This window comes from Orcinus orca, chromosome 1 (genome assembly GCF_937001465.1).
Source record: "Orcinus orca chromosome 1, mOrcOrc1.1, whole genome shotgun sequence".
NCBI classification, from domain to species: Eukaryota; Metazoa; Chordata; class Mammalia; order Artiodactyla; family Delphinidae; genus Orcinus; species Orcinus orca.
The window spans coordinates 176,835,708-176,860,338 of record NC_064559.1 but is presented as its reverse complement, the minus strand read 5'-3'; the positions used below and the strand labels follow the sequence as shown (position 1 = coordinate 176,860,338).

The 24,631-nt window shown below is 53.8% G+C and overlaps 1 protein-coding gene across 5 annotated transcripts; it reads left to right on the top strand.

The window, feature by feature from the left end:
• Positions 1–4,173: 4,173 nt before the first annotated feature.
• Positions 4,174–24,097, top strand: IPO13 (importin 13). Of its 5 annotated transcripts, none has more exons than XM_033421876.2 (20): positions 4,188–5,052; positions 6,824–7,560; positions 12,738–12,878; positions 12,969–13,110; positions 13,203–13,369; positions 13,574–13,694; positions 13,781–13,928; positions 14,369–14,550; positions 14,636–14,662; positions 14,757–14,969; positions 15,161–15,304; positions 16,625–16,705; positions 17,250–17,387; positions 17,579–17,675; positions 20,595–20,647; positions 22,906–22,972; positions 23,061–23,119; positions 23,272–23,361; positions 23,653–23,834; positions 23,925–24,097. In XM_033421876.2, the coding sequence occupies exons 1-20, from the start codon at positions 4,969–4,971 to the stop codon at positions 24,019–24,021; spliced, it is 2,970 nt and encodes a 989-aa protein (XP_033277767.1). In that variant the 5' UTR covers positions 4,188–4,968; the 3' UTR covers positions 24,022–24,097. The 5 variants fall into 5 exon arrangements, 4 of the variants coding, with proteins under 4 accessions (XP_049549946.1, XP_033277768.1, XP_033277767.1 ...); XM_004266320.3 differs by having other exon boundaries at positions 4,193–5,052; positions 14,835–14,969; XM_033421877.2 differs by lacking the exon at positions 15,161–15,304 and having other exon boundaries at positions 4,185–5,052.
• Positions 24,098–24,631: the final 534 nt, after the last annotated feature.

Genomic DNA, 24,631 nt, shown 5'->3' with positions numbered 1-24,631 from the left:
ACTGCCTAGAGACTTGCTTCAGATGAATTACTGGCTGCTGTATCTAGTTTGGACTGGAAGGGGCAAGGCAGGGGGGCACCAGTTAGACCTGGAGCAGTCAGGGCTGTTCGGGCAACAAATGCTGGTACCTTGACCTAGGGCAGAAGCAGTGCCGAAGGACAGAGAGATGTGAGGCACGATCCACAGGACTCGGTGATGAACTGGTTGTGAGGACCTGATGGGAGGGAGAGTTTCCAGGAGTCCGGCCTGGGTGACTGGTAAGAAATATAGGGGATGGAGTATTTTTAGCCTGTGATGGGGGTAAGGTGTGGGGGAAGTCATAAGTTGGGTTTTGTATGTGTTCAACTTGAGGTGCCCGTGACACCTTCAGAGGGCGAGGAGGCTGGCAGCAGCTGGGTCTGAGGGTCAGGAACTCAGGACAGTCTGGACCAGAGAGATGTGGGAGTCACAGATCAAAGGCAAGGGAGTGGTGAGATACGCAGGAACAAGAGGAGAAGCAGAGGCTAAGGCCTGGAGACCCAGCGTTTAAGGAACAGGGAGAGGAGGAGAGACAAGCCTGTGAAGGAGACCAAAAGGGAGGGACCAGAGTGGTGGAAAAAACAAAACAGAACAAAGGGAGGGAGTGGTCAAAGGGGCCAAATGCAGCAGAAAAGTCAAGTCACATAAGGACTGAAACTGCCCGTTGGGTTTTCTGGCAACATGGTGGCCTAGAGACTCAGGCTAAGCTTCTTGCTGAAAACAACTAAAAATACTAGACAAAACATATAGTTTTTTTTTTTTTTTTTTTTTTTTTTTAAAACATATAGTTTTAAAGATTAATGTGTCCGTGAGCTGGCAGACACATGAGAAATGTTCAGGCATGAATGAGTGAATGGATGGATGGATGAATGAATGCAGGAAACTACAAAAGTAAGCAAAGCTCAGTAGTTGGTGTTCACCTTGAAGGCATTTTCCTTACCTGGGGGACCTGGGAATTGGTTTGTAAGGGCTCCATGAGCTTATGGTGGGGGTCTACTTGGAACATTCTCCGTAAGGCCAGCACCCCAAAGGACTATGCCCACACTTAGGGCAAACTAGAAATAAACCTTCCCCTCCTTTTCCTAACCTCTTTCCCTCAAACCAGGGGACTACAAAGAAGTTGCCTGCAATTAACTTTAGTACTAAGTGGAAAGGGGGCAACCTCCCCTGAGAATTCTTAACTACAGGAGGGCCCTCAATTCACACTGTTTTAGAAAGCTGAAAAACTTCAAACTGGTTAATTTGTCATGGACATGGATTGCTAGTGGTTCCAGGTGACCAACAGAAGCTCCTTCTCTTCCTCTCTTGGGCTTTGGAATACCTTCCTGAATTTGGGGACCCCCTCCCAGGGTTGTCACAGGTTCTGGCCCCTATATGTCCTATTCTTATCTCTCAGAGGAGAGAAGAACCCATCTGTAACTAGTTCCCAAAGATTCACTCCCCAATTGGCTCTAAGCTATCCTGGATTGCCATCCATGTCTCCTGGAAGTCCCCTTTGCTCTGGTACCCAGAAATGCCCCCAACCCTGCCTGGGGCTCACTTCAATCTGTCTGTCCTAGGTGAGTTTATAAAGCATGTTCAGGAGCCACTGTTGGTGAGACTTGGCTTCTTTCTCTGCCAGGGGAACCCCCAGGCACCAGGAAGAAGCCCTAGATTGGAAGCAGGGAGAAAACTCACTTTGACAAAGTTGTGGCCTCTGGGCGAAACCCTAGTCATACACCATCACAGCTTGTCCTTCACTGCAGGAATTACTGTTCTTGTTTTTTATAAAGTGAGTTTCAGAAGAAGTCAAGGTCTTATGGCTAGAAAGAGGCAGAGACAGGTTTTGACCATAGGCCTAAGTCCAGAATTTGTTCTCTTAACCGTCCCCCCATCCCCCCACCTGCACAATGAGATCCCAGTATCAGGGCCAGGCATTTCACACCCCTATGCACAGACCTGGAATCAGTTACTTTATTTTGACTTCCTGTTTCCTCCTTCCAAATCCCCCCTGCCTCTACTCTTTCCCCTTCAATGTATCACACTATAGATATATTTTTCTAAAATGCAAATCCAATCATCACTGCCCACTTGAAACCCCATGATGGTTTCATATTGCACTTAGGATAAAGTGTAAACTGTTCCCAACTGAGTCTACTGTTCCCAACTTGTCTTTCCAACCTCATCCCTTCTCCCTTCCTCACCCCCACAGACATCCCCTTAAAGCGAGCACAAATTACTAGCTATACTTAAAACAGTTTCTTTTTTTTAATAAATTAATTAATTTATTTTTGGCTGCATTCGGTCTTTGCTGTGTGTGGGCTTTCTTTTATTTTTATTTATTTATTTTAAAAATGATTTACTTATTTATTTTTGGCTGTGTTAGGTCTTCGTTACTAAGCGTGAGCTTTCTCTAGTTGTGGCGAATGGGGCTACTCTTTGTTGCATTGCGTGGGCTTCTCACTGCGGTGGCTTCTCTTGCTGTGGGTCACAGGCTCTAGGCGTGCGGGCTCAGTAGTTGTGGCTCATGGGCTCTAGAGCGCAGGCTCAGCAGTTGTGGCGCACGGGCTTAGTTGCTCCAAGGCATGTGGGATCTTCCCGGACCAGGGCTCGAACCTGTGTCCCCTGCACTGACAGGTGGATTCTTAACCACTGCACCACCAGGGAAGCCCTCAAACATTTTCTTAATAAAGATTTGTTGAATGACTAGATTCCCACTGGGCTCATGCTTACCAGATAATCAAGCTCCCTCCTCCCCAGTCTCTCGCGGTGTTCTTCAAGCTCAGATCAAGTTTCTCCTCCTCAGGGAAGCCTTCATCCACCTTCTCAGGCCTTAGCGGCTATAGCCAATGCCAGCTTCCTCCACTGAACACAGAGTACAGAGGTCTTCTCCCTTTCGATTTTTTTTTTTTTTCCCTGCTGGGAAAGCTGGCAAATGTTAATAAAACGTGAGGTGGAGGAGTAAGGGGTAGAGACTGCTGGGGTCTGCAGCCAACCAGCTCTGTGGCTGATCTCTGCTACCCTAGCTGTGTGCCCAGGGACAAGATAAGCTCAACTTTCCCCAACTTCAGTTTCCTCATCTGAAAATGGTGAATGAAAATACCCACCACAGAGTTGTTGACAGAATTGGACCTAAGGGGGACTTCCCTGATGGCACAGTGGTTAACAATCTGCCTGCCAATGTAGGGGACACGGGTTCGATCCCTGGTCTGGGAAGATCCCACATGCCGTGGAGCAGCTAAGCCGGTGCGCCACAACTACTGAGCCTGCGCTCTAGAGCCTGCAAGCCACTACTGAGGCCGCGTGCCACAACTACTGAAGCCCGCGCACCTAGAGCCAGTGCTCCTCAACAAGAGAAGCCACTGCAATGAGAAGCTCGTGCACCACAATGAAGAGGGCCCCCCGCCCCCCCCTGCAACTAGAGGAAGCCTGGGCGCAGCAACGAAGACCCAACTCAGCCAAAAAATACATATAAATAAATTTTAAAAAAAGAATTTGGACCTAAGGTATGTAAAGTACTGTTCCTAGCACTTAAATGTGAGCTATTCTTATTTTAATTACTCATAAAGAGACGTTGCTCCCAAGAACCCGATGAAATTCTCCAAGCACTGTCCATGGTATGTGGTTTCCCAGTTGCTCACTGGGTGGCCCCGAGAGCCATCGTTTTTTATTCCTGAGGCGCGCCAAGCCCCCTTTCTTCTCAGGGTAGTGCGGACGCCTTCCCAGACAGCCCCTTTCCTGGGCCCCAGGTCGTGCCGCCAGCGAAGCACTGGAGTAACCTCTGCCCCCCCAGCACCCCCTCCCCCCGCCCCACCAACACGTACCTTATCCTCCAGCCTGGGTTCCCAGCTCCACCCACCGGCCCCTTGAGTCACGTCCTCCTAGGAAGCTGCCCCGCAGCGCCTCCCGCCGGTCGGACCTGGAGTGCCTGTTGGCCGCGGTAGGCCTGCGTCTGGCGGGGCTCGGCGGGTCCCGAGCCCACGTGCTCCCCGCCTCCGCCGCAAGGCGCCGCCCTCCCGCTGGGCGCAATCCGGACTACATTTCCCAGGGTGCGCAGCGGCGGGGGCCTTGGCTCGGCGGGGGCCTCGAGCGGCGCGCCGCTCCGCCGCCTGCTCGGGAGCACGCGGGCTGGCGGGAGGACAGGCAGAAACGAAGACCCGGAGAGAGTTTCTGCGCAGTTCCGCCGGGCCGTGCTCGGCTGTGCCGTGCCGAGTCGGGCCAGGGCAGGAGCGGGTTGTGGGGTACGGCCTCAGAGTCGGCGGTGCCGGGGACAGGCGCTCGGGGCATCCCGCGCCTCTCTGAGGTCCCCGCCCCGTCCCGGCCGGGCCAACTCGCCTGTCAGTCAGTGGGGCGGAGGCAGCGACGGTAGAGGGGCCGGAGCCGGGCACGGAGAAGAGCGCGGGCCAGGCCGAGCGGTGGGGACCTGCCCCTTAACTCCACGGACTCTTCGCCCCAGACTTGCGAAGCTGTACCCCCTGCGCTTCGTTGGACGCCTCCGTAACCCGCGAAGGGCTCTCTTCCCCCATAGCCTCCCACCCCCGTGACCTCTTCCTAGGACCCGAGAGCTCACTCAGAAGAGGGTGTTGTGGGTACAGGCCATCGACCCTGTGACCCCTCACAGGCCAGGGCCTTGGTTTCCCTCAGGCCTCCCTCCCCTGACTCCCTCCTCATAGCTTCTGGGGACAGAGCCCTGACCTACCACCAGGACCCCTGCCTGCGAACTCCTCACTGACGGCTTCCTCCTAGGAGTCCCCCTCCGTGGGTCTCCTCCTAAGAGCATCCCTTTTGGCCTCTGGCAAGCCCCCCCGCCAACCGAGGTGGGGAGGCCTCGGCAGCCATGCTCGCCCTGGGCCCCCTGTCACCCCACCACCCCCTGGGCACCGAAGCCGGAGTCTAGCAGGGGGCCAGCAGCCAAGAGGCTGGGGCAGGAGACAGGTCACGGTCCACCTCCCTGCTGGGGAGGGAGCAAAGATGGAGCGGCGGGAGGAGCAGCCGGGGGCTGCAGGGGCTGGAGCAGCACCAGCCTTGGACTTCACTGTGGAGAACGTGGAGAAGGTATGAGGGCCCTGGGGTGGGCACTCCAGTGACAGAGCAGAAGTTCTGGGGACTGACACTAATGCCGGAACCCAGGCTTGGGCTGGGTGCCCGTTGGGATGGTGCCTCCAGAGCACCTGGCATTTGCTGTCTCTCCGGGCAGGCAGGACAGCAATGTAATGGTGTCTTAATAGGCTATTTTGGGCTTTCCTTAGACATGGGTCCTCTGTGGATATTCTGGGGTCTTGGGGTGGTCCTTCCAGGGTGCTGACGGTTTAGACTTCCAGCCAGACTGGCTGTTCTCCAGCTCCATGGAAACGGCATGAGCAGTGCAGTAAGAAACCAAGGACCCGGGAGACCTGCAGCTCAGTCTCCAGAAACCATAGTGATATTGAGCCATCCTGGACCTGTTTTGTTGAGCCAGGGGCTCAGAAAATAATCTGAAACGAAAACAATCTGGGTTATGTTTTCACTCTTCCTTGGAGAAGGGTCCTTCCTTTATTGGATGGAGGCCAGACCACTCCTGGGCAGGCAGGAGTAGGGTTGGCCCCCTTTGTTTTGTGCTGGGTCCAAGGAGCCTGGTCCTGCTGGCAGCTTCAGAGTTCTTCCCTACTCACCTGCCCACATGGCTTCCTGCCATGGCACTCCCAGTTTCCCCCACTGCCCAGTCCATCTTTTTTGAACTGCTTCTCTGTTTCTTTTCTGGGTTCTGCCCCCAGAGGCCTGGAATGCGGAAATGCATTTCCCTGGGATGAATGGGGAGATGGGGCTACCTTGCTGGAAAGCAGAGAATGGTTGCAGATATTCGTTTGTTATTCTTGAGCCCCGTTTACCATACCCGATAGTGAGGGTGTGTCTCTCTGCTTCTGTTCTCTGCCTGCCTCCGCATCCCTGAGGGTCCAAACAAGGGACAGTGGCCATAACTGGCTGTCAGGGATACAGACAGGGCTAAGTCTACTTGGATGGAGCCTGCTTAGGGGGTGAGAGTCCTAGCCTCACTCTTCCACCCGCTGGGACCGGGCAGTGTTGGCATGGTGGCGTACTGTTCCATGTGCTACCAGGGAGATAAACCCCTGTTTTCTCACTGTGTGAAGTCCTTATGGAATTGGGACCCTGGGGATTTGGCTAGTTGAAAGCTCCAGGCTAGGCGTTTGCCAGGGCTGCAGGCCAAGACTTCTCTGGACCAGCTTTTTGGACCCTCTCGTGTGCTCTCTGAGGAGTGTTCTCACCCTCCTCTCCAGTTTGTCCCTGCCCTAGGGCTGCCTGGCAAAGCCTTAGTCCTGCTCAGATTTCACAGTGGCTTTGGTGCCAGCATCTGGAGTGACCTAGGGATGATCCTGGGGGAGCTAAATGGAGGTGTTGGAGTAGATGAGAGCAGCTGTGCCTGGGAGGGTTGGGGGGCCCCTCAGGCTGTTTCATACTCTTCTCAGGTTTAGCTTCTTCCCTGTGGAGCCATTCCTTCCACCTGGGCCTTGCCCTTTACTTCAGGTGCTTCCCCTCTGGGGAACTCAGCCTCCTCTTTTGCTGCTCTCCTGTGGAAGTTCATTTTCTGAACCCATAATGTTTTGCTATAAGGAGAAGAAATTATGGTAGAGTATGGGCAAAGTTCAGGCACTCAAGATATCGGCAGGACTCCAGGCCCAGGAAACACTGCAGAGCCCTGAGCTCTCCCTTCCCGCTCAGCCCCCCAGTCAGAAAGAGCAGTCTTGCAGGACCAGGTCCTGCCCTCTGTTCTGGGCTCTGGCAGGATCCAGAGTAGCCAGCACCTGCTCAGTCCTGTGCTGTCCTGCAGGCGCTGCACCAGCTCTACTACGACCCCAACATTGAGAACAAGAACCTGGCTCAGAAGTGGCTGATGCAGGCCCAGGTCTCCCCACAGGCCTGGCACTTCAGCTGGCAGCTCCTGCAGCCCAACAAGGTGCCTGAGATCCAGTACTTTGGGGCCAGTGCCCTGCACATCAAGATCTCTCGCTACTGGAGTGACATCCCCACTGACCAGTATGAGAGTCTAAAGGCACAGCTCTTCACCCAGATCACCCGCTTTGCCAGTGGCTCCAAGATTGTGCTGACTCGGCTGTGCGTGGCACTGGCCTCGCTGGCTCTCAGCATGATGCCTGATGCTTGGCCGTGTGCTGTGGCAGATATGGTACGGCTCTTCCAGGCTGAGGACTCACCAGTGGATGGCCAGGGCCGCTGCCTGGCCCTGCTAGAGCTGCTGACAGTGCTGCCCGAGGAGTTCCAGACCAGCCGCCTGCCCCAGTATCGCAAAAGCCTGGTGCGGGCCAGCCTGGCAGTGGAGTGCGGGGCTGTCTTCCCGCTGCTGGAGCAGCTGCTGCAGCAGCCCAGCTCACCCAGCTGTGTGCGTCAGAAGGTGCTCAAGTGCTTTTCCAGCTGGGTGCAGCTGGAGGTGCCCCTGCAGGACTGTGAGGCGCTCATTCAGGCTGCCTTCGCTGCTCTGCAGGACTCAGAGCTCTTCGACAGCAGCGTGGAGGCCATTGTCAATGCCATCTCGCAGCCTGATGCCCAGAGGTGAGCCAGTCCCCTCCTTCCGGAGATGGACAGTCTGCTTGGCCAGCCACGCATCCATCCATCCATTTGTTCAGGAAACACTAATTGAGTGCCTACTGCATGCTTGGTCCTATGCTAGCAATAGGTCCAATGCTGGAACCAAACAAGACATGGTCCCTGTCCTTATGGTTCAGAGAGGGAGACAGACATCAGACAACTAACTATGAAATGAATTATTCCATGAAAATATTTGACTCTCCCTTCCCTTTCTCTCAATCATGCAGTCACAAAGTTCTGGTGTTCTGCTTCTGACTATACTGTGTATCTGTTTTTTCCATTTCCACTACCACCACCCTGGTGTAAGCTGTCCTCACCTCTCCCCCCAGAATACTGAGGGGCTTCCTCACCAGTCCCCTGGTTTTCACACTTATACCCTTCATTGCCCACCCAGCACCCAGAGCAATCCTTTAAAAATGAGGATCTAATCTTTCCTTTCTTCTCAGAAATCTCCAGTGGGTCCTCACTGCTCTTAGGATAAAGTTCAGAATCCTCAACGTGATTCACAGGGGCACTGCACAACGTGGCGTCCCCAGCCTTGTCTCGTACCATGCTCCCTGCTTTCTTCACTCTCACACAATCTCTTCAGTTCTGTGAGTGTCCCAGGCTCCCTCTAGCCTCTGAACCATCACATGTACTTGTCACATCACTGCTGCCTCAGCTGAAACTTCGCTTCCTTAAGGAAGTCCTCATGATTTTTAAGACTCAGTTTGGTCTCTATTATTTTATCTTAGAGCTCCCAGTGTGTTTCCTTCTTAGCCCATAACGCAGTTTCATTATAAATTAATGTATGTCTCCCCATTAGTCTCTCAGCATTGTGAGGACAGTCACTCTGTCATTTTATTTTGTCACACTGTGCCTGGCAGCACTTGGTAGCATTCATTATTTTTTGAACAGATGAAAAGTAGGAGTTGCCTGAGTGGTGAGGGGTGGGGGTGGGGTAGGGAAAGGTTGGAAGGGGAGGGAGTGTACCAGGCTTCGGGAGCTACAGCAGGTGCAAAGGCCTGTGGTGGGCAGCACCACCATACATTACACTCACCGAAAAAAGGTGAGTGTAATGAGATGCTTCTTCAGCAAGTGTTGCTTGAGCGTCTGTTTATGTGTGGGGCCCTGGGCTGAGCACAGGGAGCCTAAAGATGGGTTGATTTCTGCAAGATAGGAGCTCACAATCTAGTAGACACTTGGGTGGGCAAGTAGAGCCTATGTGATGAACGCTCTAATGGAGGGAGCGGGTGGCTGTCAGAACCCAGAGGAGGCATTTAACCCAGTCTGAGGATTATTAAGGGCTTCCCAGAGAAGGTGACAATAGAGCTGTGCTTTGAAGGCTGTGTAACGGTTAGCCAGATGGAGGGGATGGATATGGGGAGGATCTTCCAGACAGATGGAAGAGCCCGAGCAAGGGAAGGGTGTGAGAGAGCCTGGTGAGTAGGTGTGATTAGACAGCAGAGTATAAGGGCCACTGGTAGGAGATCCAGGCCCAGATCATGCAAGACCTTGTTGGCCAGGCTTAAGATTTTGGTCTTCATCCTGAGGATGATGTAAAGCTATTAAAGGATTGTAAGCAGAGAAAATGGCATGATGGCATTTTTGGTATAAGTTGGATTGGCCAGGGCAAGACTGGAGGCCTGACACTTAACATTTCAGAGAAGATGCTTTGGGAATGCTTGGCAGAACCAGAGGGGAAGATACCACTGAAAGAGATGGCCTGGGAAAGTGGTTGATAGTTCTAGCCTTGGCATTAGTCATGTCTGAGTTTGAATCCCAGAGGGTTCGCCTCCTAGATCTGAGACCTTGGGCAAACCACTTTTAAGCCTCAGTTTCTGTCATCAGTAAAATGGGTGTGATCATATTACAGAGTTTAAGTAGGATAATGTGCCCAGGGCCTGCCCCTGGTATTCTGTGGAGAATATTTTGGTATGAGGATTAAATAAGAGAATGTCTGTGAAAGGTTTAGCATGGTTCCTGGATACTCCGTAAACGGCAGTGACTAGTATTTGGTATCATTATTGCATTGGCAGTTAGTATGAGCCCTTTCCCATGGCTTCTCTGGTTTTCCAACTTCAGGTGGGTACCAAGTCCCAGGTCAAGGCCTTTCTTGGCTGGCTGGGCTCAGACAGTTGGTGGCTGAGGGGAATTGGCAGGGCCAGTGCGTGGGTGATGTGGGGTGTCCTTGGATACACCCAGGTTTACCCGGCTAGCCAGTGTCTCGAGGGCTTTGGTAGGTAATTGATGCCTCTTCTCCTCTGAACGAATGAGCGAGCAAGGAGCCAGTGAGGGAACCTATAGCCTCCTGAGCGCCCATTGGCTGCAGCCCCCTTGGTTGCTTAGCAACTCTCCCCATTTTCTCAACTCTGCTCCCAGAGCTCTAATTGCAGGTCTGGGCTGAGCTCTGTGTGAGTGGCAGGCAAGGAGTCCCAGCAGCCCTGCCCCGGCAGCTCGAGCTGACCAACAGGAGCCAGGCCTTTTGAACCCAGGCTCAGCCATGGTGCTTAAAGACATCCGCTCTATCTTCCTCCCCCACACCTAGAAGCCTCAAGGCCTCAGGCCCGTGTCTGCTCACAGGTCTCAGGCACAGGTGCCCAGGTGGTAGGAAATCTATGCAAGAGTTTCCCCCATGGGTGGGCTGCATCCAGCCTGGGGTCAGTGTTGGGCCCTGCTCTGTCTAGTCTGTTTCCTAGCTTTGGCTTGAGAAAGTCACCTTCAGTGGCTTTGACTTCTGGGTCATGCAGCCACCACCTCCCCAGGTGTCCTGACATCAGCTCCCCTTGGCTGAGCCCGCACTCAGGTTACCCTTTTCCCAGCCCTCCACAGCTGCTGCTGCTTGCCTGGCTCTCTCTCCTTTGAAAAAAAAAATTTTTTTCCTGAGATTTGTTTTTAATCCTGGAAAAGCTTTTCACTGGGGGCTGGGGAAGGGAAAGAAGGTAAATTAGACAGGCTCTTGGGGGCTCCCATCAGTTAGAACTTGAGATGTGGGCTGAGATCTCCATAGATCCTTTGGGGAAATTCAGGTTGGGCCTTGAAACAGAAGCAGATCTATAGCTGTGTAAGGAGCTGTCTTAGCCTGGAATCTGTCTCTAATTTGTTCTGTGACCTTGAGTAATACTCTGAGGTCTACTGGGCTCTACTCTTTGATTTATCCTATTATGAGGTATAGATGAGACAAATTAAGAACTTTCATTGAGTACCTACCGTGTACATGAATTTTGAAGGTGTGAGGGAACCTTGGAATACAGTGGGGATGCTGTGAGGGTAGGGCACTACCTCCTGCCCCTGTCTCAGCTACTGGGGAGTTTGCGGGCCATGGCCTTGGCCCTGCCCCTACTCATTGTGCCAGAGTCTGGTCTGAAGGTGCCCATTGTCTTGTGGTGCAGCCTGTGTCAGGGCCATGAGACTGAAGCTATCCCCACTGTCTCCAGGCAGCACCCTCTGGAGCTGTCTCTGGGCTGTGGGTACCCTGGTAGGGACGTCTTGTCCCACCAGAACCAGGATGTGGAGAAAGCCAACATCCTGGACTGGTTACCTCTTGTCTTTCTCATCCTCCACCTAAGGTTATGGGGCTACCTCCGAGCAACCTGCTTGGGGCAAGTCCAGATAGAACTCCTTCTGGACCCTCAGTAACCCCTCCCCTCCATAGATTGCTATGGTGACTCTATGATTGACAGCAGAGGGATCCCCCGCTGAGAGTATCACTTCTCTGCTTAGTCTCATCTCCACAAAGCAGGTTTCTGGGAATGGAGCTAGCCTCCTCTCAGGCTCCTTTGTATACTCTGCTTCCTCTGCTGCTTCTTTAGGCATCATTGTGCTCTTTTCTCTCATTCAACACTTTCTTCTTGGGCAATTCTCATGTGCTCCCATTGCCGTTTGCTGATGTTTCCAAAATCTATGTCTCTTGCTCAAACCTCTCCATCGGGCTTCAGGTTTTTATCTCCAACTCTCTGGACACTTCTACCTGCCTATCTCACCAGGTACCTCTGATTCAACGTGCCTAACACTGAACTTACCACCTTCTGGCCTCCCATTAAATTTATTACTGTTCCCCTCTACCCGCTCTTCCAGGTCTCAGTAAATACCTCCAACAAGGGGAGTTGTTCTTGACTCTTCCCCATCCTCATATCCCTGTTTTGCCTCTAAGCTCCCTCTGAGTTCATCATCTACTTTTCTCCCTTCCTTATTGCCACCAGAGTCCTTAGGAGTTAGGATTTGGTGGTAGGGGGTGGAGTGGAAGGTGGAGGTTGACGCTCTCAGGATTGTTGCTGCCTTCTAAAGTCTTTAACGGGACTCCTAGCCTGTGTTACCTCTTCTGTCTCCCACCCTCGTTCGGTCTCCCCTGACACTGAGTGTATTAGTTTCCTAGAGTTGCCATAATAAAGTGCCACACACTGGCACACACAACAGAAATTTATTGTCTCACAGTTGTGGAGGCTAGAGGTCTGAAATCAGGGTGTCAGCTCCGTCTGAAACCTGTGGGAGAATCCTTCCTTGCCACCTCCTAGCTTCTGGTGCTTTGCTGGCAATCTTTGGTGTTCTGCTCGGCTTGCAGCTGCATAATTCCAGCCTCTGCCTTTGTCATCATATGTCATTCTCCCTGTACGTCTCTGTCTTCACATGAATGTCTTTTAAGAACACCAGTCATATTGTATTAGGGCCACCCCCTACTCTGTGTTCTAATCTACAATGACCCTATTTCCAAATCAGGTCACATTCTGAGGTACTGGAGGTTAGGGCTTTAACACATCTTTCTGGGGGGGACACAATTCAATCCATAACAGTCTGTTCTCTGGTCCCCCAAAATTTATGTCCTTCCCGCATGCAAAACGCATTCACCTCATCCCAACCTCCCCAAAAGTCTTAACCCATTTCAGCATCAACTCTGAGTCTAACTGGAGGACACAAGTCCACCCATAACACTTACCTTCTCGTACTTCCTTCCCAGAATTCTTCTGGAAGTCTCTGACCTAAGGTTCTTCTCAAATTGGGCAGCATCAAACCTGCCGTGTAGGCCCTGACCTCTTTTTCACTTTGGGTTTGATGTGGGAAGGAAGGGGGGCTTTGATGGATGACAGGGAAATTGTGCCTTTCTCTTAAAGCTGGCGGGGGATGGGCAGACAGCTATGATGGGTCTCCTCACCTTATGCCTCCAGGTATGTGAACACACTCCTGAAACTCATCCCACTGGTACTGGGACTGCAGGATCAACTGCGACAGGCAGTGCAGAATGGGGACATGGAGACCTCCCACGGCATCTGTCGCATTGCTGTGGCGCTGGGCGAGAACCACTCCCGGTGAGGAGAGGGGCAGCTGGGGGTGGGATAGTAGGGCCCTCTAAGAAGTGGGGGAGGCGGAATGACCTCCCTATGTCTCCTCCCTCCCAGGGCCTTGCTGGACCAAGTGGAGCACTGGCAGAGCTTTCTGGCCCTTGTCAACATGATCATGTTCTGCACGGGCATCCCTGGCCACTTCCCTGTCAATGAGACCACCAGCTCCCTGACCCTCACCTTCTGGTACACGCTGCAGGTGTGTCATGTGACCTTCAGTAGGACTGGGCCATGATGGAAGAAGGTGGATCAGGGGCTTCTCTGGCTAACTCTCCTCCCTGGCTCTCTCAGGATGACATTCTGTCCTTTGAGGCAGAGAAGCAGGCTGTGTACCAGCAGGTATACCGGCCGGTCTACTTCCAGCTGGTAGATGTGCTTCTGCACAAGGCCCAGTTCCCTTCTGATGAAGAATATGGATTCTGGTCCTCAGATGAGAAGGAGCAGTTCCGAATTTACAGGTGATGGTAGCAGGCCAATCCTAGCTCTAAAGGGAGTCCTGAAGTAATGAAGGCAATGAGGGGAGGGGCCCAAGGCCAGGCTCCCTGAATCCTGGGCCTCCTTTCTCTATAGGCACTTTGGCAGGGCTCTGAGCGAACTGGGGTGGGCTCCTGGGCTTGGGGGAAGCAGCCAGGTGGTGTATAAGGCCTTTATCTGCTTCTCAGGGTGGACATCTCAGATACACTCATGTATGTCTATGAGATGCTGGGGGCCGAGCTGCTCAGCAACCTCTATGACAAGCTGGGCCGTTTGCTTACCAGCTCAGAGGAGCCCTACTCCTGGCAGGTACCTCCCCCGCCTGATTCCCTCAGCCCTCCCAGACCTGTCGCACCCTCCTCCTGAGCCAAGCCAGTGGCATCCTCTTTTCCCAGCACACAGAGGCCCTGCTCTACGGCTTCCAGTCCATCGCGGAGACCATCGATGTCAACTATTCTGATGTGGTGCCCGGGCTCATTGGCCTCATCCCACGGATCAGCATCAGTAATGTGCAGCTGGCGGACACTGTCATGTTCACCATTGGTGAGACCTGGCACACACCCATGAGCACATTCCCAGAGCCAAGGCACACATCCCCAGCCACAGCCAGCTTGCTGGGTCCTATCCAAAGTGGGAGACATACATGCCCCCACACACAATCAGAACTGCAGCCAACTGACTGTCCTGGCATGTCTAGGGATCCTTTCTACAGTGCACTGAGCTGCAGTTCAGTGAGGGTAGTTCACTGTCACTGAAATAGCAGCACTGGGCCTCTACTGCATAACTCCTTCCTGCTTCTCAGGTGTAAGGCTCATGTTTGAGCATGTGCGTGCGTGTTTGCCCATTCAGTCCTCTGAATGAGCAGCGCTCCATACAGGGCCTGCAACTCCACCCTGCCAGGAGCTCTGCCTGCCTCACAGGGACATGGTACACAGCCAGCCTGGCCTGCCTCAGATGTCTTGCCTTCTCCCTTCTTCCCCCAGGAGCTCTGTCTGAATGGCTGGCTGACCACCCCGTCATGATCAACAGCGTTCTACCCTTAGTACTGCATGCCCTAGGCAATCCCGAGCTCTCTATCTCTTCTGTGTCCACCCTCAAGAAGATCTGCCGAGAATGCAAGTATGACCTGCCGCCCTATGCTGCCAACATCGTGGCTGTCTCCCAGGTACGCGGGGGCCCTGGGTGTGTAGCTGGGCCTCAGGGCACACTCTGCCCTGTGCTGACACCATATTCCTTCTTTTTTTCCCCAGGATGTGCTGATGAAACAGATCCATAAGGTGAGTTCAAAAGTTTCTAAGGGGCTCCTTGGGGTATTGTGGGGAGCTGTAGAAATCCCATCTTCTGCCTTTGCGCCTTATTCTCTGTTCTCAGAACCTTCCCCAAGAGGTTCATTCTTCCCACCCACAACCAGGTGTGTCTGGGACTGACCCTCGATGTTCTGCCCCACAGACGAGCCAGTGCATGTGGCTGATGCAGGCACTGGGCTTCCTGCTGTCAGCCCTGCAAGTGGAGGAGATCCTTAAAAACCTGCACTCGCTCATCTCACCATATATCCAGCAGCTGGAGAAGCTGGCAGAGGAGATAGTGAGTGAGCTGGTGTGCGCGCCCGCGCATGTGCGCGTGCATGCGTGTGTGAGTGTGTGCGTGTGTGTGGCTGGGGAGCAGCAGTGGGACTATGGGACTTCCCTTCGTGTTGGCTGTGACTGCTGAGGGGTGGGGCTTGAGCTGGCAGTCAGGGCTGGGAGACCCAGAGCTTGGTTCCCTTCTCCCTGTAGCCTAATCCCTCCAACAAGCTGGCCATTGTCCACATCTTGGGGCTTCTCTCCAACCTCTTCACCACGCTGGACGTCAGTCATCATGAAGATGATCATGAAGGCTCTGAGCTCCGGAAGCTGCCAGTGCCGCAGGGACCCAACCCTGTGGGTGATGTTGTCATTGCTATTGCCCCCCCCAACCCTGTGGTAATGTCATAGTCACCCCTGAACTCTACGGGTAATATTGTCATTGTGTCCCTGGCCCCATGGGGCATGATGCATTTGGTCCTCTGACCCTGTGAATGACCCTACCATTGCCCCTTACTCTGTAGGGAGTGATGTCATTGTCTCAGTCCTGTGGGTGATGTTGTCTTTGTCCTCCCCACCTGGAGTGGTGGTATAGTGTTTCCTTCTCCCCATGGGGGACACCGACATTATCCTACAACCCCAAAGTGATGTAATTTTGGACCCTTGTTTAACCTCCAACTCTGTGAGGCCTTCTATTTCAGCATTCGCTGTCCCCTACGGGCACTCCACATGTAATAGTTCTTGCCTTTGAGTTGCTCCTAGTCTAGAGGAAATACATGTAAACAGATTGTCACAGAGCAGTGTGATAAGTACTGCAGTAGGCTCGGGCACAAAAGGGATTGGGATGACCACTTACAAGCTGTTTGGTCTGGGGCAAGCCTCAGCTTCCCATTCAAAACTATGAACATCAAGATATCTGGTGCTAAAAAAAAAAAGATATCTGGTGCTCATCTCATAGAACTGTGCTGAACAGCCGGGGTGGTCTTGATTGAAAGTACTTTGCATACCATAAAGCTCTGTACAGATGTGAGGGACTACCTTGGTCATTGTTCCAAGTATCCCCTCCAGGGTTTCTCCTGGAGAAAAGGAAGTCACAGTATCCTGGTCTCTGTACTCAACTCCCCACCCCAGTTTCAGTTACCCTTTTGGCTCCAGACCAAACCGAGGACACTGTCCTCCCACAGAGCCCCTTCTCCTATGGTAGTCATCGTCCTGCCTTCCCTCACCTCCCAGGACCTCAGGCTGCTCTCTGCTCCACCATAAGTTGCCCGTATCTACGCATCCCCTGGGGCTCTCTACCCTAAGCCTATCTGGATGAGACAGCATCTCTGCTTCTTCAGGGGCTAGCCCATAAGCGTTTGGCACTAAAATACTTTTACTGAGCAGAAGTAGATAAGGAGTGACTTTTTTAAAAGGTTATCTTTTGAAACACTTGTAATATGCCTGCTTTGCAGTTTGAGGCTTCCTCTAAGGTGATCCCCAGAATTCAGGGTATCCTCTTTCATTCATGGGGATTCAGCAAAGCATTCCTGCCCCCAGGGTCCCTTGCACTGAGTCCTCAATGGGCAGTCTGGGGCAATAGATTCGAACTCCTGGCCTACTTCCAGCTACTGAGTAGTCCTTCTTGGGTGGGTGAGAGAGGTAGTGGGGGCACCTCACTTCTTCCTTTGTCTTCAGGTGGTGGTGGTACTGCAGCAGGTCTTCCAGCTTATCCAGAAGGTGCTGAGCAAATGGCTGAATGATGCCCAGGTGGTGGAGGTGAGTCCTGACCCTTGCCATCAGCCCCTGTGGTGACTTTGCTCAGAGGTGGAGCAGGAAGAAGGTGTTGCCGCCCCACCTCGGCTTGAGATGACCTGGAGGAAGTAAAGGAGATGAATCCTGTCCCATAGACACAGGGATTCTCTGGGGAAGACATTCAGAGCTTCCCAGCATCACAAGAAGTGCTCGACCCCAGGACTGTGATGCTGGGGCTGAGTGACAGGGATCCACTTTAGCATCAGACACCTGCTTTTGTTCTGTTCATTTCAGAAGTTTCTCACCACTGTTGCTCCCTGAAAGGCAATGGTGAGGATGTAAGTAGCAAGAGTTAAGTTACAAATTTCCATCCTCAGCCCCTCTGAGAAGGGCCTTTTAGCCTCCTGCCTTCCAGGGTGAGGGTCAGACTTGCCTACCTTCCTTGGTTCGCAGAGCCAGGCAGGGCTTGTAGGTAAGGGCCCATTTTTAGGCCTCCTCTGTGCAGGGCCTCAGTTCTGCTCCAGCCAATGGTGACCTGCTGACCAGGGCCCCTTTGCTTTCTTCCCAGGCGGTGTGCGCTATCTTCGAGAAGTCAGTTAAGACGCTGCTGGACGACTTTGCCCCCATGGTGCCACAGCTGTGTGAGATGCTGGGTCGGATGTACAGCACCATCCCTCAGGCCTCCGCTCTTGACCTCACTCGACAGGTGGGCCTTCTGGTGGATGCAGCAGTGTTTGGGATGTCATCCCAGGCAGAGATCTGACGCAGGGGTTGGGCGGGTGGGTGGAGTGGGGTGGATGGCTTCTCTGGCAGGGGTTCTCACCTGCATCCCAGGGATGTTGGCCTGTGCTGGTGGGCCAGGGCCTCAGCTGACCGGCATTCCCTGCTTTGTTGTAGCTGGTCCACATCTTTGCTCATGAGCCTGCCCACTTTCCCCCAATCGAGGCCCTCTTCCTGCTCGTCACCTCCGTCACACTCACCCTCTTCCAGCAAGGTAGGTCCTGACCAGGGTCTCTGCTGCTGCCGCCACTGCCACTGCCTCTGCTTCCCCAACTGGGGAGCCAAAGCTGCCCACTCTGTTCTCCTCTCTCCCCTGAGTTGCACCTGGGACTTGATGGGAAACTAACGGGATCAAGCACAGCACAATTGTCACCTTACAGATAGTGGACAAGAGAGTGAATGATGTCTTCTACTGGCCTGCTGGACTCAGGGCCAGTCTGGATGTGGGGGAAGATGGGGCTGGAAGCTCTGAGGGACTTGGGGCACCAGGCTGACTCCATTTCCTTTGGGATAGAATGAAAAGTGGAGAGAGCGTGGCTTCGAAGTCAGATAGACCTAGATTCTAAGCTCATCACCACCAACTAGTTGTGTGACCTTGGGCAAGTCACTTACCTTTTCAGAGCCTTCATTCCCATATCTGTGAAATGGAGATTTTCAGATACTCGATAGGATTGTTACAGGTATTAAAGTAGCATCTTTTGGGCTCCTGGCTTGGGGTTTTTGCACACGATGTACTCAGTGATTGCTGGTTCCTTTCCCTACATTGAGACTTATTCCTTTCTAGGCCAAAATCCTTTGGTTGTGGTCCCAGTGCCCCATTCACTGCGGCCCTCTGCCTGAGAGAAGTTGGGAGCAGGGGGCTCCAGGCTTCCCCTGCTGCCTAACCCAGGCTTCTCACTCAGAAAGGAAACAGTGTTGTTCCTCCAGCCTCCTGAGTTTTGCCTGGATTTGTGGTCACAGGTTTGAGGCTCACCAGGAGTCTCAGCTGGAGCTAGAGCACTCTCTGCTTCTGTCCTCGGTGTCTGGTCCCATGATGCTGGCCTCTGCTCTGGTGGGCCATGGGTAGTTTCCAAAGTAGGGAGAAACCTGAGCCAGAAACCCGGATGTGGTCATCCTCAGCGCCACCTCTCCCCCTCCTCGTATCCAGCTGGGGACAGGTCGTGGTGGTCCTTCAGCCTGCCCACTTCTCCCCACCCTCTACGGCCACTGCTCCAGTGTACGGTGCCATCTGGATCAGCTCAGCAATCTTCTAACTGGTTTCCCTGACATCTGCCCTTCTCCAATTCATTCTGCACCATGCAGCTGTAATATTTTTTATAAGACACAAATCTGAGCATTTTCCCTCCCTGGCTTAAAGCCCTTCTGTTGCACCCCATCACTGTGGGTCATCGTCCCACTGCCCTCCACATGATATAGCTCCTGCCTACTTCTCAACGTCCATTCCTGAATGGCTCCAGCAGTTCAGCCATCCTGATTTTTCCTCACTGTGTCCCGTTTGATCCCTATGCCTTGCTCCTCTGCCTGGATTGCCCTGTGCCCTTTACTGGGTGAGCTCTCGCCCCTCCCTGCCTTACCCATGCATCAGTCCTCGGAAGCTCCTCTGAGGCAGAGCTGGGTGCTTCTGACCTTGTGCCAAAACTGCATCGGGCATGCACTGCTGATACAGCACTGATCACACTCAGTAAGCAGCTCCCATGTCTGTCTCTCTCCCTGGACTAAGCTCCTCAAGGGCAGGCTTGGCTCTCTTCCCTCTGCGTCCGTCAGAACAAGGCCAGCATAGAGTAGGCACCAGACGCTGTTGAAGAAAGGAGGACGAGGGCTCCTTGCCCTTGGAGCCTTTCTTCCTCACTGTCCGGCCCACCTCTAGCAGGGTGGCTGCTGAACGCCAGACCTGCTGTCTGTAGGGCGACCCAGGCATGGGGCACACCGGGCTTCGTTTTCTAAGACTTGAGTAACTTGGGGCGCAGATGTGGAAGGGACATGCTTTATCAGTGGCTCCTCACAGCCCGAAGGAAGCAGGGGAGAGATTATCATCAACTTGACAGTCGGGGAAACCGAGCGTCTGTGGCTTGCGCAAGATCACACAGCTGCTTAGTGGTGTCTCAGGCAGGGGTTCCCACAGCACCTCCTCCTGAGAGTGGAGCGGCGGGCGGGACCTCCAGGCGCACGCCTCGTCCGTGCCGCAGGTGTCCTCAGAACTGGAAGCAGAGTAGTGTCCAACATCCTGTCTGTTGGGCTTGTTGGTTGTCTTACAGGACAGGATGGTCCCCTCACCTGCGATGCTGTCCCAGCCTTGCCGTACTTTCCTCGGGCTCTGCCCTCCCACCACACCGTGGGGTGACTGGTTTCCCTCTTTCCTCGTGCGTCCAGATGGTGGGAGCTGGTGGTCAGCCCTGAGCCTGGCTCTCTGCTGGGTCTGTGTCCATGTGGAGGGGCTTTGTGGGTGGGGTTCTCATTTTTGGCCTCATGATGCAGTTCCCTCCCCTAGGCCTTGCAGTGGCTTGCCTGGCCATCCCCACAGCATATGGGGCACTGCAGTACCCAAGAAGGAGTCTTCTGGTTTAAGAGAACCCAACAGATTCCTTTCTTTGGCTAAACCAAGAGCCCTAAGGCCATGGAAGGGAGGGGGCGCCTGCTCAGACCATGATACACGGCCCTTTCCAGGGCCTTCAGCCAGGCCTCCAAAGGCAGTACCAAGGACCGACCTCCCACCAGCCCTGCCCTCCTCTTTGATGGCTAGTGATGGGGAGGTATGTGCTAGGAAGCAGTGTAGGGCCACTGCAGCGTGCCAGAGGCCACAGCAAGAGTCTGGGGGCTGTTTGTCCAGCTACATGGTGGCCAGCATTGCTCGAGCATCGCAGGGTCACTTGGGGACTGACCTGAGGAGGAGCGGGGAGTAGGTGGAAGGCCCCTCGGGAGGGAGCTGGGGCAGACCGTCCTTCACTTTGCCGTCTCTTTCTGTTGGGCTTCTCCCAGTTCATGGTTTTTGTATGTTTTGTTTCTTTATCTTGCTTCCTGCTGCTCATGTGCCCCCACGCTGTCTCCCTGCAGGCTCTCAGTCCCACATAACTATATGAGGTTGAGTTGCTGTTTGTATAATTTTTTCTTAAGTTCCATCTTTATTATATTTTAGGGCCCAGGGATCATCCTGATATTGTTGATTCATTTATGCAACTCCTGGCACAGGTGTGTTTTAGTTTTATTCATTCACGTTCTGTTCTCTCTCTTTCTCTTTCTCTTATGTTGAAATTCAATTTAAGCCTATTTTTAGCTTTCTGTTGACAAATTTTTTTTTTCTGTTCAGTTGAATAGAGTTTCTTCATCTGTTTCCGTGGAAGTTGACAACCCAACATCCTCCTTTAGTGCCCCTTTGCCTCAACTAGCTCAGTCCTCCACAGAGACCAGGGAGAGGCTGATCCCGAAGGGAGGGAGCTGGGCTGGCCTGGCGGATGGGGAAGGGAGGGGGTGGTAACTGTGCCCAGCAGCTCCTGTGGGGCTGGGGTGGCCGAGGAGTTCAGGGGCAGGACCGGAGTTGAAGGGCCTGGGGTTCATTGTCCCCGTGCTCCTGCCGGGAACTGCCTGCCTCAGTGCCCCCAGCCTGCTCTCGAGAGGTAGGCTGGGAGGAACTCCAAGGGAGGGGCCGAGCTGAATGTGCTGCGGTGGAGCCCAGAGCTTGGCTGTCGCTGGGCTGTCAGACAGATCCTGCTGCTGCTGGGAGGTGGGGTGCTGGCTTCATTGTGAGATGTGTCTGGTGTGTAAGTGTGTCAGACCTTACTTGTATGTTTTGAGTTTGGTTTGGGAAGGGAGCAGAAATCACGTGGCTGCCGTAAGTAGTACGTGTATTGTGTTGAGTGTCGGGATAAATGTGTAGTTGAAGTGTGGGCCTGGGCATTGTTGCGTGTTGTGTGTTGATGTGCGTTAGGCATTGATGGAGTTTGAATATGGATGCGTGTTGGAGGCGTGTGTGTTGGGCTGTGGGAGTGCGTGTTATGGAGGGTTAGGCGTAAGTACGGTAGTGGTGTGTCTGTATTAGGGGTTGTATGTTTGAGAAGATATATGTGTCGGGCTGTGGGAATGTGGGGTTAGTATGATGGGGGGTTCTGTGTGTCAGAAAGTTCCTGTGAGTTGGGGGTTCCCATGGGTTGTGGTAAATGATGTGTTTCTTTGCTTAATCACTGCACAAATATATTTTGAGTGTTTAATACGTGCTTGGTAGTCTGCTAGGTGCTGAGAATATAACGGTGAGCAAAAGCAGCCACAGTTCTTACTCTCTTAGAACTTACAGTCTAGTGGAGGGGGCACAGGAGGAGTGGGAATGGGCGGTGTGTCCTTGGCCTGGGTGGACGTGTGTGAGGGTATCCATGAGGGTGCATCTTTGGGGTGAGGGCGTTTGAGTATGTATTTGTGCCTGTGCGTGGGGAGAGTGCACGTGCTGGGAAACTGGGTGGAACGAGGGTGTGGGCGTGTGGACATGGTTTGGGGATGTGGGGGGGGTGGGATGTGAATATGTAGTGAGGGTGTGTAGCAAAATGTGGGAGAGTGGTGTGTACAAGGGATGTGATAGAGGTGTGTGATAGAGGGTCAGTAGGGCGTTTCAAGTGAGGGTGCATGTGGGGCTGTGTGCACAAGAGTAAACATGGGGGAGTGGAAGGTATGTGAGGACTGAAGGGTTAGGGGTCGATGTGCTACGCATTGGGGGGCTACTGGGGAACAGCAGTGCTTGATGACTGTGGGAGCTGTGCAGAGCATCTCCTGTGACCTGAGGATGTACCAGTCATGCCCTGGTACCACTTGGGGTGGGCTCTCGGCCCCTATACTCTGTCCACTCCCCCTGACATGGCAGCCCTGGCTCCTGGGCTGGGTATAGAGGAGAAGGGCCTGGACACAGGGTATCCTGGGTGAAAGGCGGGGCTGTGGCTCCCAGGCTCCTGCCCTGCTTTTCCTCTTCCTAAGCTGGAGAGTGTCTGAGGAATGCAGGCGGGACGTAGGAGGGGGGCTCTTAGACTGGGCTCCATGTCCAGCTGCCATCTCTTCTTCCTGCTGCCCTGTTAACAAATCCAGGGGGCCTCAACTGCCTCTGTGAATCAGAGTGAAGTCACTGCTGGCAACCTGGAGCCTGCAGGAGGTCTGGCCCTGATGGTGGGAGGTGGGGAGTGAGGTGTTTGATTAGGGGTGACTTGGGACCCAAACTTTTGCATTATGACTCCCAACCTCTCTCATATACCTGTGCGTTCATGTACACATACATGTACATAGCATCCCTTGGCTGCTCCCCTCCTGACCTACTGAGCTCTGGAGTGGTCTGGGTCCCCCAGAGACGGCTGGGGGGCTGGTGTTGACAGCCTCTACTTGCGGTGTGTGAACTTGGGGTCTGGGTGGCAGGTGAGTGGGGGGATGGTTCTTGGAGTTGGCTGGGGTGGGCTTACCAGCTCCACCTCCTGCAGGCTCTGAAGCGGAAGCCAGATTTGTTCCTGTGTGAACGATTGGATGTCAAAGCTGTGTTCCAGTGTGGTAAGTGGGGCCAGGTGGACAGGTGGGCCTGGGGCCCCTTCGGGAGAATCCTTGACACCCATCTGATCTGCCTCTGCCTCTCCCACAGCTGTGCTGGCCCTCAAGTTCCCCGAAGCACCTACTGTCAAGGCCTCCTGTGGCTTCTTTGTGAGTCCCGTGCTGACCCCTAACCCCCCACCACCCCTATGCCTAGCACACCCTGCCCAGGACTCTAGAGGGTAGGGGTGTGGTGTGCAGGTCTTGTCTCCAGGGGGACAGGAGTAAGAGCTGGGGCTGACGGGCCTCTCCATCCTCTGTAGACAGAGCTGCTGCCTCGGTGTGGGGAAGTAGAACCTGTGGGAAAGGTGGTACAGGAGGATGGCCGTATGCTGCTCATAGCAGTGCTGGAGGTGAGATGGAGCCAGGTGTGGGGGGTTTGATGGGGGTTGGGTGGCCCTCACTGTTGGGGCAGCTGCCTTCCTGTGGAGCTTGAGCCTTGGTTCCCTAAGCTCTTGTTTCTCTGTCAAGTCAGTGGCTGGAAGTTGTTGGGTTTCTGTGAGGATCAGCTGGCTCTTGAAAAGCAGCGCTCACCTGTCATATGCACTTTGGCTGAGGAACTGTCCGGGAGTGGGTGGGTGTGGCTAGGCACCTTGCTGCAGAAGGGGCAAGGCCCTGGTGTGCTGAGAACCCGTCTCCCTCAGGCCATTGGGGGCCAGGCCTCCCGCAGCCTCATGGACTGCTTTGCCGACATCCTATTTGCTCTGAACAAACACTGCTTCAGCCTCCTGAGCGTGTGGATCAAGGAGGCACTTCAGTCACCTGGTTTTCCCTCTGCCCGCCTCAGCCCTGAACAGAAGGACACCTTCAGCCAACAGATCCTTCGGTGAGCAGAGCTGGCAGGGCCTGGGCTCGGGTCAGGGGGCAGAGGAGGCGTGGTGGATGCTGCTAACTTGCTCTCCCTTCTCTTCTTCAGCGAGCGAGTAAACAAGAGGCGGGTGAAGGAGATGGTGAAAGAGTTCACACTGCTGTGCCGGGGGCTACATGGCACAGATTACACAGCTGACTACTGAGGGGCGCCCCCGTCCCACCCACACCTCCTCCTCTCCCCTTCCTATCCCCAAAGAGTAAACTTGAACCTTCACTGCACTGCTGTCTCTGCTTCCTTTCCACTGCCACCACCACCTAACTGGGCGACCTCAGAAGACCTGGGGGAAGGATGGGAGGATGCTTGGACCTAGGCCTTGGTAGGGTGTGGTGGGGCCAACCTCTCGCTCCTGGGGTGGAAGGGGCACTGCTATAGCCAAGCCGCCTAGGCTGGAGCCATTCCAGATACTGCGGATGCCCTTGGGGTAGGTGGGGACTGCAGTAGTGTCAGCAACGCCCCCCCATTAAATTAGTCCCAACGTTTATGCATGCATACATTTACTTAATCAACAGTGCTGAGTACTAGGCCCCTAATTCTGCCATGCCTTGTTCTGTCTGAACAAAAGCTGATCTAGTCCATAGCTACCATGCTAACTAAGCTGGGAGAATGGGACCAATGAGGAAGGCTGCATGAAGGAAGTTTCATTTCTGAAGGGAACCGGAGGCTTCCTAGGTAGAAGACTTGGGGCCTTGGGCTGGCAGTGAGGTGAGGCTGGGCTCATTTGGGAGGGAAGAAATGGAGAGTGGCTTTGAATT